Genomic DNA, 15,840 nt, shown 5'->3' on the forward strand with positions numbered 1-15,840 from the left:
AAGAAGCTCGATGTATGGGTGCCACACGACTTGACGCAAAAAAACATTTTTGCCCGTATGGATGCATGCGAATCGCTTCTGAATCGCAACAAAATCGACCCGTTTTTGAAGCGGATGGTGACTGGCGATGAAAAGTGGGTCACTTACGACAACGTGAAGCGCAAACGGTCGTGGTCGAAAAGCGGTGAAGCTGCCCAGACGGTGGCCAAGCCTGGATTGACGGCCAGGAAGGTTCTTCTGTGTGTTTGGTGGGATTGGCAGGGAATCATCCACTATGAGCTGCTCCCCTATGGCCAAACGCTCAATTCGGACCTGTACTGCCAACAACTGGACCACTTGAATGCAGCACTCATGCAGAAGAGGCCATCTTTGATCAACAGAGGCCGAATTGTCTTCCATCAGGACAACGCCAGGCCACACACATCTTTGGTGACGCGCCAGAAGCTCCGGGAGCTCGGATGGGAGGTTCTTTTGCATTCACCGTATAGTCCGGATCTCGCACCAAGTGATTACCAACTATTTCTGTCCATGGCGAACGAGCTTGGTAGTCGGAAGTTGCCCTCAAGAGAGTCCTGTGAAAATTGGCTCTCCGAGTTTTTTGACAATAGGGAAGCGAGCTTCTATGAGAGGGGCATTATGAAGTTGGCATCTCGTTGGGAACTCATCATCGAACAAAACGGCGCATATTTGACTTAAATCGCATTATTATAACCAATTTTATGAACAATTGAAAATTCAATAAAAATACCGCAAGACTTTTTTGACAACCTTATATTATGCGTAAAAATAACCGCTTGTGGTTAAAGTTGGTTGTAAAATGTTTTTTTTTTATCTATTGCAATTATACAAAAGTTGCAAGCAATTGAACAAACGTTTGGAGGTACCTCAGCAGTGCATTTTGAATATAATATAATATTTATAAGGTGGCACAAAATTAGTCACCCTATCGAAAGATTTATAATTTTGTTAATGGCGTCATACGTCAATCATATTTGACACTTCCGAACTATAACAGCTGCAGCATACAAACAGACAGGCAATGGTGCGCGTAAAGGTCAAGACAAGGTTTTTCATCACTCAAAATAATTTTTTTATTTAGTGAAAAATTATTGAAAAACCAAATTGGATGATTGAATTCCAAATATTAAACCTTAAATCCTATCCTTTATTGTCCTTCTCTTTTGATTATATTTAAGTTTGTTACACAAATATTGTTGATTCTAATTGGGTAATCGAAACTTTCCTTTCCCGAAATCGAGTAAACCTGTAGTTGATGGTTCCAATAGATGGTGAAGAGTGTTCCTAGTACCATAGCAGCCAAAATGGGTATCCCTCACAGCACACACTGCCACAGTTGCAAACAACCTGAGAAAAAGGAAACGATTTTCCATTTCCTTTGAGAATGCCCTATCTTATGCAAGGGCAGAATGTTAACCCTGGGCCAACCGCTATTCGAGAGTCTCGAACAACTGTCTGGCTTAGACGTCAACACCCTGATAAGGTTCTTAAACCGAATATACTGGGTATAGTCAGGCTGTAATTAACCGTTAAACAAGTTGGTAGCGAGGATATGACAACAAAATGGTGCGGAAGCGCTAGTGGGATTCTGGATGAATACTTGATCAGCTCAAATATATAAATAAAATAAAAGTGTAGGAACACTCTATTCGGCAAAGAGAACTTTTTATTTTTCGGCCTAGTTGATACATTTCATTCAAAGTTTCTCCATGGTCTTGAGAGAGAGATAATATAACTTCTTGAGATCCTCAAAACAGGCGTATTTTCAGCGATGACTCTTCCATTCAACCCATATTCCTTACCGTTAAACCCGTTGGAAAAAGAAAAGGCTAAATATGTTGAATATGCCGTATGAGAGCGCAATTGACCTGATTTATGCACTCTTGCAAGGGAACATTGTCTCGACATAGGCTATCACATCGCTGCTTACTTCTAAATATGATGAAAGAAAATCCTGGAATCTCGAGAGGATTTTATATAAACAGCAAGAAGGTCAATCAACCAAAAATTTGCCTAATCTTGCACTTAGTACTTGTAGATTTTTTTTTTTTTTTTTTTTTATTAAAATTTTTTGAAGTTATAGGAAAATTGGGTTACCATTTTCCTGCTGATTCTACAGAGTACTTCTTATTCTGCTACCTTGAACCGCTGAGAAGTATTAAAGCGAGGCCAAAAAAGTTACTTCTGCTCTATCGTTAAATTGAGAGACAACCTTCTCTGTAGCTACTTCTTCGCTTAGGATTGAGAGCGCTTTAAAATGAATGCATGTGTTTCACGCAGTGCACATTTACAATTTTTTATCCTTTTTTTGGAGTGCAATGAAGCTCTCTTCGGCCATCACAATCGAATGGGTTGGTGCTTGGGTACCATTCGGAAGTACGTAGGTTCGAAACCCAGTACACGAAGCACCGAATGATAGAAAGGGTTTTTCCTAATAGCGGACGCACCTCGGCAGACGATGCAAAACCTCCGAGTGTGTTTCTCCCCTGAAAACGCTCCTCATAAAAACCATTTGAGATTCCGTCTCGTTTAATAATATTAATTGATTTTTTTCGACTTTTTTCAACTATATTTGAAGCAATTTAAATTGTCACACAATTTTTACCACTTAGAACTATCAAAAATGCTGGATTTAGCTATTTTGAAGGTCGAATTACCAATTCCCCCAACTTCTCTCCGGTGGGTGAAGATTGAAGAATTTTTTTTTTTCAATTTCGAAGAAAACAAACAAAACAACAAAAAGAAAAAAACAAATCCGCAAAATTGATTATTTTTTCGCCTTTCTGCTCAGTTTTACTGGTCAAATATTATTAATATTAAGGCCTATCTCTATTCACTCACCTCAAAATTTGACAGGGGTGCTTACTTAGCTTAGATGATTAAAATAATAAAAATAAATTTATGTATACAACTTTTTTTTATGATTGACATCCTTCATATCGTATTTATAGCATAATAAAGCATTGCATAGCAGTGCACTTCTGGCGGATGACACCCTGTGCCGCCTGATTATCACCAGATTTTATTAGGTAGCACTAAAATTTATCAGTAAAGTTCCTATTAACATTTGTAATTAAAATTTTCTAACTCGTGTAACGAAAGTAAAAAACACATACATACATACATTTATATACACACACATGCATACACACATTCCTATCGTGAAGCTTAGAGTCTTCAAAGTTTGTGCAATTAATCATGTCGGTCTTACCAAATTTAATAGTTCAATATTTATTGTTTGTAGATGTATTTATGTATGTGAAGCGAAGGTAATTTTGCATGTTTGTGTGCATAATTTACGTTAGTTAGTATGCATGTGTGAGTTCACTACACCTGCTGTGATCTCTTCGTGTAGTGATGAAGGTCCTTTTGATTAGCACCTCGACACGAATAATTGTAGGTAGGCGCACGCGCGTTACGAAAACGCGAAGAAGCATTAAAAACTAGTAGAGAAAAAAATCTAAATATAAGTTGGATACTATTTTCGAGTAAAATGAAATGGAATTTGCACCTAAACAAGCCTGTACTAAATATGCCTACATACAGTATTGACCAATAACTTAAGCATGCTCCGCATAAGTAAATTTTTTGTATAGATCCTCTGTTTATGTGTTTATATTTTCCAATATGCCTTCAATATTGTCAGATAAAAATTGTAAGGATTTGGTGTTTCATAGGTGAAAAGTTCATAGTATGCAGAAAAAATGTTTAAAGAAAAAAATTGAGTGGGCAAAATTGAAGCAAACTACTTTACCGGTTGCCAAAATTTTTGAAATTAGTACTTAAAAGCGAAAATATTGTTCTACTACATATTCCGGTTTCATAGGTATAGTTTTATTATGCACCTGAAAAGTTTGATGCAGCGAGTGCAGTGCAGTATTGCTTTAAATGCCCAGTTAACTCTCATCGCAGCGCTCAGGAAAATATATTTAAAAGAAGAAAATATATAATTTAAAAGATTGTCTTTCCATTTCGAACATATTTTGTGCGCTTTCCAGCGCAGGCATAACGGGAATTGATTAAGATATGCTTTATTAAAACCATGTCCAGTGAAGATCTGGGTCATCTCGAAGGAAATATTAAAATCTTCTCTATATTATATATCTTCTCTATATTATATATCGTGCGTATTATCATGCGTCTGCAACGGTAGGAAGGAACACCTTTGTGCCAGAACCTGCTGCGTCTTCTTCATATTCTCGCTGCTACTCTTCAAACGCTTCTGACTGAATATGACGCTTAGCGTAACTCAGTGGAGACACGGAGTATAACAAATATGAGTGCTGATTTGTAGCGCCTTTCGCATGTTGATCTGCGACTTCATTGTCTTCAATTCCCATGTGAGATCTTAAGCAGAAAAAATCGATAAGATGTCCTTGACGAAGGTGATGAAGGCGTTGATGATCACCGGCGTATGATTGCTTCGATCTTGAATAGCTTACAAGCAAGAACGACGGTCGGAAAAGTTGCACAGTCTATGCGTTTTCAGCTCCGATTAAGCCCACTTAAACCTGAGTCGGTTGCGAGGGCTGCAGCCTGGAAGACAGTGCACGATTTGTGAAGTGTAATCTAGTGCGACTCCCAGTCTTCATGGAGACGAATAACGAAAGCTGAGGGGTTGGGTTAAGACAGTTTGGGTGAGGTTAGTTCGGATCAGGTTAGTTTTCGTTAGGTTAGACCGGGTTTGGTGAAAGCTGATGCACCTTAACCCTTTCGGTCCGAACGGGACTTATATGTCCCGGCACATGTGTGAAGATACCTAGCCTGGAAATTAAGCGAATTTAATGGACTTTATTTATCCCATTTCGTAGTTAATGCCATTCTTAACGGTATTTCCTTCCGTTATTTGAAGTTAAATGGTAAACAAACGCAAAAGTGGACGCGAATTTTGCAAGTGGTAGGTTTTTTTTCGATTTTTCGTGGTTTCTTCAAAGTTTACTGAAAATATATTTCTTTATTGTGCTACTGCTCTATTATTATATTGAGGTAAGTAAGTAAACGTTTTTGTGTTATATAAAAATTACTGGCATTTTTATCCTGGTGGGACGTATTTGTCCCATCAGTATTCTTGTTTGCTCCTTACCATAAGTAAAAACCAATTTTTTTATACTGTATTACTTGCTCATTGTTTTCTTCTTTTCACTTTACTGAAACTAAATATATGTTGAATTCATAATAAAACAAACTTTTATATAAAACGATATTGGATCATAAAATACTAAACGGGACAAATGCGTCCATAAAAATACTGAGCGGACATATATGTCCCAGCCCCTCCCACCGTCCCATTTTAACCGAATACAATTTTGATGGGACAAAAGACTTTTATTTCACCCATTGCAACTATTAAACATATAAAATAATTTGTATTTCCGTTAGCGGCTTTCCGTACCGAAAGGGTTAAACGAGTTCACTCGGTGTCCACTGAGGTCTAGTGTGGTTCTCAAGAATGGGTTTCTTAGTTCTACCCTTACATATTCATCTCGATTATTTGCTGTATTCAATCAGCCCTTCAGCGAAACTATGCATAAACGGTCCGGACCCTCAAATTGCACAGATAATGCTGAATGAACTCTACCTCTTCCTCATCTCTATAGTTTTTGCAGAAACCGTTCATCGGTTAAGTCGTTAAATCGGTTCCGAACCGAGTGGTCGTATGGCTAACAGACCATGCCCTGTTAATATTCCCTTGTGAAGTCGTACTCCTATACATAATGTTGGAAATTGTAAACGCATTCAATACTTTAAAAGTTACGAAAAAATTTGGCCTGAAATATAAACCACATCTTGTATGTCAAGGTTTTTGTTTTTGTTTTGACTTACTTTGCTAAAAATATTTTGCTTAATTGCTAAGAAAATGTTCTTGAAATTTCGAGTATTTTTTTTTATACATAAATCCAAAGTAAAAAAAAAATATTTTGTTGCGTGCGACGCATTTTATTTTTTTTTTTCTTCGATTTTTGTGCACTCACCTCTACTCAGACTGGTTCCTATTTGGCCCCAAAGTCACTAGTTTTGAGTTAGAAGTTTTGTCTCACTTTAATTTGTCTTAGGTTTTCCTCTATCTGCTTTCAATCACGCATAAATATTTACTTAAAATATCCATAAGTGTTAGCCGCAGCTTCTGTAGTATGCCGTCCATTTGATAGTATCTATGTTGTCACCAACACTGCTACTGCTGCTGCTTCTGTTATGCTAACATTGCCAATGTTGTTGGTAATGTAAATGAACATTATTTACATTCATTGCATACATTTGCTCAACGCGTTGGGTTGTGCATGCGTGCTCTCAGTTTCGTGGCTATTGACACATCAAATACAAATAAACTAATTTTTGAATGCAACTACAACTATTGCAGCAACAACAACAATGCGTTGTTATAGAAAATGTAAAGTTTGCATCATTTGGTGATTTGATTGATGGAAAATACGTAGAAATATGTACATAAAATTGCTGCTAATAGTTGCTGTGTTGTTGTTGCTGCTGTTTATTGCTCTTAAGCTGCTTGAGTTGCTCAAGAAAGGCGAGGAGCACACACTCACTCTCGCGCACAAAAACAAACATATGTGATAACCTTAAAACATATGCTAACAGCTAATAACAATAACAACAACAATGCATGTGGATATTCATGTATGCACATATGTATGTGGACTAACAGCAATGACTACTTGGGGAGTACTGCAATAATAAAAACAACAACAAGTATTGTCAAAGTGGGTGCAAATTAAGTCGTTACCATGCAGGTGTGCAGCACACAGCCAGACGACGACGTTTTTCTGCTTGCGCTGCTGGTGATACTGATATTGTTGTTTTTGTTGGTGTAATAGTTTTGTTGAAATTTTCTGCAGTATTTAATAACGCACATATAGACAAACAGGCAGCGATTGTCGTTAATGTTCACAGCCATGGTTGTGAGAGGATACGCTTGTGCGGTAGTTTAGTCATAAAACAACAACAACAATAAGTATTAGAAAATATGTACAAACAATAAAAATTGTCTGTTGTTACTGCGGCGGGGTCAAAAATGATCAAATGTAAACATACAAATTACCCTCAAGGTTATTCTAAGTTAGCAAAGTAAACGCGTTCACATATGAATCGCACATACATGTACACATACATGCATAGTGTCGTTTAACTAATGTAGCCAACCATTAAATTTGCCTCTCAAAGGTTTCTTTGTTCACCTGCGCTGTACGAAAACACTCCCGAAGTGTGCGCTTGTGAGTGTCGCAAAGTGAAGGTGGGTCGAATTACAACTACGCCACCCTCAGCGGTGCCCCATGCAGTGGTTGTGGCTTTGGCTGTGGCTGAGGTTGGATGCAGCGAGGCAATTTTCCACTTATTAATCTCGCTGTACCCCACTAATTTTGCTAATTCGTCAACAACACAGCACCATCTATGTTTTTGTTGTTGCTCGTGTGCTCGTCATAAATTGCAACTTCATTTGAGCTGCTAAAAAAACAAAAACAAATACATTGAATCACAAGTATGACTATGGCACGCTTTTAGGCCCATTCATAGTTTGCGTGTGTGTGTGTGTGCGCGCGTGTTCTGCTAAGTGTTTCAAAATTGTCAGTCTTAAGTTTTTTTTGGTCTCAGCAAATGTTGGTGTATTTGTTTTTGCAAAGGCTGTAATTTGTTTTACTTAAAATGTTTTTGCGAAAATTATGTGCGATTTCTTAATCAGCAATTGTGATTTTTTATGGGCACGCTTTACGGGCTTGGCGTGTTGCTAATTTCTCTGTTACCCCAGTTGTACTTAGTTTTAAAATAAATGAGAAATGAAGAATAAATGAATGTTGTGAAGTTTTAGAAAAAAGTGCTTTTTCAGTTCTTAATTCGTAAATCGCATGTAACCACAACCTTAACAAACATTTTAAAAGCTTTTACATGTGCATATGTAACTGTTCATTGTCAGGGCTTATCTGCGAAGTAACTGTACATATTTAGACTAGTATTTTTCGGGCAGATAGAAAACTTTCCATGGCATCTTGAAGGCTAATTTTTATATAAAAATAGTAGTCGCTGGGTGTTGAGATAGGCGGCGTAAGACTCCAGGCTTATCCATTTGTGGAACAACTTCAATACTACCACGACATTCTGGAAGAGTAGCTTTGACAAACACCTAATATAATTTTTATAAAAATAATTATAATAAATATAAATAATGTTTCAACATACATTCCTTCTATTGTTCTTTCGAACACTTAATTCAACTTTTCTCCAAAGTAGGCAACGACCTCTTCATTCAACCCATATCTAGTAGGGCCATGCCTTTTCTTCATATTTGAAAACGCGAAATAGTCCCAAGGATCTAAATATAGATAATAGAGAATACTTAGCCTATTGCCTGGAGTACTTTGTAATCCAGACCATAAAACTGTGCCATTGCGATTGTGGGCTTGTGAGGGAATACAGAGGAATAGAACATTTTTCTCGCCAGTGCGGTTATTGTGTATTCAAATCTTTCCTTTCAAATAAATCAGAGTAGCAACATTGTGCGCAAGCAAAATACTGTTACCAACGCTTTGTGGCCAAATACCCACTTTGGTCTAATTCCTCGTATATTTAACGCTGTTGTCAATGTTGATTTAGTTTACTGTCTGAACTATTCCCTAAGCTGTGCCGTCCGCAGTTATGAAATGGCGCAAAAACTTCCTCGGAATCAGCCGTAAATTTTTTGAATTGGGAGTAAAGGCAGCAATCATCCGGCGGGTAGTTTTTTCATATCTAAATTTTTATGCGAAACTGCAGTCACGGTAAGCTTTCCAAGTTCACGCGCCTTCATTCGCTGATCGCTCAATATATTGACTTGTTTTTAATGTTGAATCCCAATTGTGTAACCCGAACCAATAATCCCGTCAAAAGTGTTTAAACCTGTGATAAATAACTCCAAACTATAGTAAAGCATTCCGATAATACTTCTCGTGTTTTGTTTGGCTCATCTGCCGTTTTTTTTATACAAAAAATATTGTTTAATGAGCAGGAATAATCAGTTTTTTGCAAGGCGAGTCTATAAAAAGTGGTATCGGTAAATCAGCTGATTTATTTTTCTCTCGCCGTATCCATGCGGCTGTCAGTACTGAATAAAGAGGCGAATTCATTCCTGGTTTTCTACTTTGCCGTGACGACAATCAAACTTACAAATCGTTGTTGCTGGTCTTGTGCCATTACTCTTACATTTTTATGAAAATGTTGTCTATTTCTAACAGGTCTTTGACAGATCAGTCACACGGTGCGTTCAACCGAAATATGCTTTTTGACTAGCAAAATGTTGTGTTTCAGTGATTTATGGACCGAATTTCATATAATAAAGGTAGTAATTATGAGCTGCTTTGATACAAATTTAAAATAAAGTACTCCACAGAGTAATCTAAGGCCCCTTTTATTTGGTATTTCAAATCTGTGCAAGCATGAAATCTTGCACACCTGATTTTCTCTTCATCGTAAAGGCATAAACGACTGATGTCAGAATTCCCAATTCTGCTGCCTGTATAGTCTTAGCCGAACAGTGTCTTGTTTGTTCACATCACTATGAAATTTTGCATATCGTCCCCTTTCTGTGTTAACATCGTAACTTAATTTTTTTCGAAATTGAGATTTTTAGTGAAAAACAACTCCTTAGCACTGCTGTTACGTAAAACAAAACATACAATGTTCATAATGATCATAGAATTTTTTTCAGAGCGTTTCGATTTTTCTCGTATCTACATGTTCGAATTGAAAAACCTCGTATCTGCTATAAGTATCGTATCAAATAAGTTATAACTTTTCATAGAACTTAAGTAACTCTAAACATTTTTATCGATTTACTGAAAATTATGATTTTGTAGATACTAGGTTAACACAGAAAGGGGACGATATGTAAAATACCTAATTCAATAAAAACCTTCCATTTTCAAGTCAGATGGAATATGGGCAAAAAAGGAACGCTGAGAAAGCGGACTGCTTTGCTAAACATCTCTCCCAAATATCCAACTCCTAGCTTTTATTTACACTCTTAGTTGAAATTCATCAATAAATTTGCCAATAAGGAAGAAATAAACGCTTCCATACTTTACTTAAAACCAAAAAAAATCCCCTGGTTACTACCTAATAACAGCAAAACTCTTAACAGAATTAACAAATTAACAAAAGAAGCTTCACAATTTCTCTCCCAATTCTTCAATGCAATCTCGCTGAAAAGCTTTGCCCCACCTGACGGGAAAGTTGCTGAAATATACCGCCCGATAAGTTTACTCCCGATTATCTCCAAACTAATGGAAATTCTTATTTCTTGAAAGGTTATACCTGGTAGTTGAGAAAAAACAGTTGATTCGCAAACATCAATTTGGTTTCCGTAAGCAGCACAACACCATTGAGCAAGTGCACCGTCTCGTCGAATATACAAATAACACTTGCGAAAGTAAAGGATTTTATAACGCATGTTTTCTACACATCTGTCAAGCTTTTGAGAGAATATGACACACGTCCTAGGTCCCATAGTATAACTGTTATTCACGCATGTCTCATCAGATGCGCTAATCAGGACATTTGCCATTGATACAGCTGCCCTAGCAGTTTAAGAATTTTTCCCATTTCGCATTGAGATAAAAGTTAAAATCTATTTTTTTTTTTGGTTTTTTTGTTTTTTTTTTTGTCGAGACAGACTAGCAAGTACAGCACTCAGATACAATTAAGTCCATTGTACTTCACTCGGGTTCCCTTCATAATTTTCTTTAAATCTACTCGACCTCCGAAGAAAACTGAGTAGATCTTGTGGTGCCAAGGAGCCAAGGTGGTCGCTTCTTAACATTTATATTATTTTTTACTATTACTTATTTATTGACAAAATCTATTATTTATTATATAGATACTAATATAAATATTGTATTATATTATTGTATATGCACATACATTTTAAATTATTTCTCTCTTCTTATCTAATTTTAGCAGCACACAAGCGGAACCTGCAACAGCAACAGCAGCAGCAGCACAACAAGCACAAACAACTCAAATGCAAATACTAAAAGCTCTAATCCTACAACAATAACAGGCAGTTGCCGTCAATATAGTTCGGTGCATACGCAACAGCCAGCTGGGCCGGTGCGAGAGCTACAAATCGATCCTTACATCATAATTGAAGACGATCTGAAATATTTCTACGATGATGTCAGAGACGTAAGTATATATATGTAACCCATACATATGTACTTATATACGCGCGTGAGTCATTATATAAAAATTTGTGAGCATCTCTATGCATGACAAATGACAGGATGGAACGATTTCTATTAGATTTAGTGAATTGACGTTGCGCCTAAGTAGGTGTGAAATGAGTTAATGATACTTCCGCAAGTGGCTTAAAGTGCCTTGGTACTTAAAAATACATACACGAGTACTTGCATGTGTATTTATAAAAGAGTTTATATTGCTGCGATAATATAAGTAGATTTTAAATACTTAGCTTTATTGTTTTGTTGAGTGTAAAATTTTTAGTAAGGAGAGCAACTTTATTTGGAGGTTGGGGTTTAAGTTTTTTAGTGATTTTTTTGTGAAGGACAAAATTATTTGGAGTGTTTGAGGCATTGAAATTATTTTGTAATTATTTTCAGCGGCAGCTCATAATTTTCTTTTATTCTTTTCAATCGGAAGTATAAAAGTTATGAGCTGCTGTTCACCAAAGTTTTCCATTTCACAATCCGCATTTTTCATCTGCAAGCAATCAACTTCGAGAATTACCTTTTGAAGTTTGCGCCCAATGATGAAAATACAGTAAAATAATAATTAAAATGGATTTATTGTTTTTTAAATATTTTTCTTGCAAGTCAATACATTTCTGAATTCGCTTGAATCAATTTTCACTTTTGCCATTCAGAAGTGGATACCTTCTTTAAGGCTTCAACAGGTTTTTCAGTCGTGGAAAAACATTGACCTAACATTTTATTTTTAAAGTTCGGCACCTATTAGGTACCAAATCAGGACTGTAAGGCAGATAACCCATTGATTCGATCTTTTGAGTGTTCAAAAACTCTGTTGTGTGAAGCGATACGTGAGAGCTCGTATTCAGCCTTTGATTTTCCTAAGCTATCCAAAAACTTCTGGTTGTGTACTACTCAAAATTGACTGCTTTAAGTTTCTCTAGTGGTACTGTTGCAACGTGTCCTTCTTTTCTTTCTTCTTCTTGCTTTGAGGTGCTTCTTCCGCGAACAACTTTAGCTGGATTAAGCTCGTATTGGAACACTCATACTCTCGAGTGCTGTTTTGTTTCCGGCTCATATGCATATGTAGATCCAAAGTTCGTCATCAGTTACGATGCCGTAGACGTGTTTTGAATCACCGCGGCTGCATTTCTTCAACATGTTTTTAACACCAATCGACTTTAGTCCTTTTTTGGGACAATTGCGGTATCCAACGAGAACAAATCTTCTAGACAACCAAATCTTTATGCAATATTGAATGAATGCTGGTTTGACTAATGCTCAAGGATGCTTCTATCTTGAAATATTCCACACGATGATCTTGCGTTATCGACTGATGCTCATCATCAATTGTTTCTGGAATAGCAACCGTTTTTGGACGGTCTTCACGAAATTCATTCAGCAAGAATCGACGGCCACATTAGACTCGTTGTATCAGCGTTGCGCAGTGGCTAAGTGTGGTGCTTCGATGCCAAAAGCCGAAGTAAGTTGATCAATGCACTCCTTTCACGATAACCCACGTCGAAAATCGAAATAAATCAAGCCACGAAAATATTCACGAGCTAATTCCATCTTTGAGGCAAGATGAATTTTTCTACTCACTGAAACAAGAACAAATAAGTTTGTGCTAAAAAATACCGAATTTTCGATAAAAATATCGAATAAAAGTTCATCTCATGCAGTTTTGCAAAGGTGACCCTGTGAAAAGGTAACCCTCGTACGAATATTCTTCTTAGTGGCGTTTAGTAGGTACTATTTCAATTTGAAAAAAAAAAAAAAAATGTGATTTTTTTTTCTCATACAAACTCGCAAAGGTATTGAACACAAACATGAATTTAGTGTTAATATGTAAGATGAAAGCAAATGATAAATAAATAAAAACAAAAAACAAATAAAAAAATGATAAATAAATAAAAAAAAAATAAAAAAAAAAATAAAAAATGATAAATAAAAAAAAAATTAAAAAATGATAAATAAATAAATAAAAAAATGATAAAAAATATAAAAAAATTATTAAAAAAAATAAAAAATGATAAATAAATAACAAATGAAATAAAAAAAGTGATAAATAAATAACAAATAAAACAAAAAAATTATAAATAAATAAAAAAATAGATAAAATGATAAATAATTAAAAAAATAATAAATAAATAAATAAAAAAATGATAAATAAATAAAAAGTAAAAAAAAGATAAATAAATAAATAAAATAGAAAAAATATAAAAAAATATAAGAAAAAGATAAATAAATAAATAAAATAGAAAAATGATAAATAAATAAAAATAAAAATAAAAAAATGATAAATAAATAAAAATAAAAAAAATTAAAAATTGAATTAAAAAAAAAATAAAAAAAGTGAATTAAAAAAAATATAAAAAAAATAAAAAATTGAATTAAAAAAATTTTAATAAAAAAATTTTAAATAAAAAAAAGGGATTAAATAAAAAAAATTGATTTAAAAAAAAAAACATTAAAAATAAAAAAAAAGCAAGTAACTAAAATTAACTTAACTTAAAACCGGCCACTGCCTTTTGCGCACTCACGCACGTCGGCTCGGGGTTCCTCAAAACGACCTGTGCATATACTGCGAGGACGAAGATGAGGAAGTAACGAGCAGACATTTGCTGTGCAGTTGTCCCGGCCTAGCCTGAAGTCGACTCGCTCTTCTAGGCTCTGCAACATTTGACAATCTTTCAGTACTCTTGGACCTGAAAATCGAATCTCTCATTAAATTCTCGAAACGAATTAATATCTTTGACCAAAATCTATAATAAAAATCTCGGTTAGGTCGGGAAATCATACAATATAATGAGCTCTAGGGCAGAACAATGGACCCAACTTGCGGTCTATGTGGCACTCCGATGCGGGGTCACCCTTAAACCTACCAACCAACCAAATTAACTTAAATAAAGGAATGTTATCCCATAACTAATGTAATATACGGGATCCCGAGATTTCGGTATTTCAGGATCACTGTCATCGGGATTTCGGGTTTGCTATCCCTAAAATATTTTTACATAAAATATTTCACATGTGGCCAGCAGTCGTGAATTTCATTAGTTAAAAATAAATTTGAAATAAACTTTTTGAAACCCCAAAAAATTTGCGTGGGTTTCTACTTGTAAATAAAATACAGAATTTGGTATTAAACCCAAAGTAGCATACGCCTCATAAAATAAACAGTATAAATGTGACAAAAATTCAGGTGAGCGCCTATTGACGCGACGATAGACGCTGCGACCTGAAACGTTGTCGGCATTTAGATGACTGATTTTTTTTAAATCGCTTCCTTGATAAATGCGGTGTGACGCTGCGGGAATTTTTTTCCGTATATTATGCAAAAAATTTCATTAAAACACAAATGGGTGAGCAAATCGTTAGCGCTGATTTGTACATGTGTGTGTATGTATGAGTATATGCCATGTGCATGTTTTGGTGTAAAGTACTGTTACCTTGAAATCGCGTAGTACTTCAAGATACGAAAATAGGCGAAGTTTAAATTTTAGAATTGCTAAAATGGAGGTGCTGCATTTTTTACTACTAATTTTTGCTGCCTCTGACTAAAAGTGGCTTATTTTAATTGCCACTTAAAGCATTAATTCACAGCTGAAACGGTGCATGTGAACTACGTTTAATTAGCACTCTTCTCAAATATGTAACCACTTTTATTACTCTTTGTTAAACTGACTTCCTTATGCATTTGTGTTTTTTGTTTCTCTTTTGCTTTACTACATTTTTCTTCGCAGCTCCTGCGGCAGGGCACGAGTCAGACTGAATTGGATAAGATCGCCACGTACTACTTCGACGGCCAGGGCAAAGCGCTGCGACCAATGGTTACTATGCTGATGGCCAGAGCGATAAACTACCATTTAAATAAGGAATCAAGGTAAGTTTTGGGAAAATCCAATTTAAAGGTTGCGGTAATAAAACGCAGTCAATTAAAAGCGCATAAACGTAAAAGAAAAAAAATTTTAAATAAAAATGTCCATCACTTTAACGAATCCACAAGCGTCTGCAAATACAATTCTATTGAAATAAAAACTTAAATCTGCAAACAATATATGAGCACACTACATTGCGTTTTATAGTTTATTTTTCAGCGCAAAAGCCTATTAATAGTTTGCGATTTTATGTTCTGCTCTTTCGTTTTTGTTTCATTAAAAAAAAAATCTAAAAAAAAATGTATTTGTGTAGCGCGCTTGCGGTTTACAGGTAGATTTTTGCAGCCACTAAACACCCGCACGTACACACAGCCACACACACACATACTCAGCATCGCTTAGTGTCGTAAAAATTCATTAGTTTGCATGGGCGCACGGGGCGTATGAGTGATCTGCTGCTGTAGCGCTGGCGCTGACGCTGCCGATGGACAAAGTTTGCTTGTTTTGTTGTTATTTTGCATGTGCCGACATATTTCATACATACAATGTATGCAACATTGCGCAAATGCTCATCGAGCAATAAATCCGGCTATAATAGAGTTTATTGAAGGTGGCTGTTAAAGGTTGTGCGGCCGCTCCAAAGCCGAATCGCGCTTATTTTGTTTCGTTACTGGGCGCTTTTGTGCATGCGCGCGTGTATATGTGCCTTTGTGTGATTTCGCTTTTAGTTTGGCCAAAGCGTAACTGTGCTAATT

General features: G+C 35.8%; 1 protein-coding gene across 4 annotated transcripts in view; it reads left to right on the forward strand.

The window, feature by feature from the left end:
• Positions 1-15,840, forward strand: part of LOC128855938 (all trans-polyprenyl-diphosphate synthase PDSS1) — a 157,418-nt gene that overhangs the window by 65,107 nt on the left and 76,471 nt on the right. For 2 of the 4 annotated variants that reach the window (XM_054091195.1, XM_054091197.1), the window contains exons 2-3: positions 10,960-11,184; positions 14,951-15,090. In XM_054091195.1, coding sequence (XP_053947170.1) covers positions 10,960-11,184; positions 14,951-15,090 — 365 coding nt within the window. Of the gene's footprint in view, positions 1-10,956; positions 11,185-14,950; positions 15,091-15,840 lie in introns of all 4 variants that reach the window. The other 2 variants (XM_054091194.1, XM_054091196.1) reach the window with 1 other exon arrangement.

The sequence above is a fragment of the Anastrepha ludens genome, chromosome 2 (assembly GCF_028408465.1).
Source record: "Anastrepha ludens isolate Willacy chromosome 2, idAnaLude1.1, whole genome shotgun sequence".
Classification (NCBI taxonomy): Eukaryota; Metazoa; Arthropoda; class Insecta; order Diptera; family Tephritidae; genus Anastrepha; species Anastrepha ludens.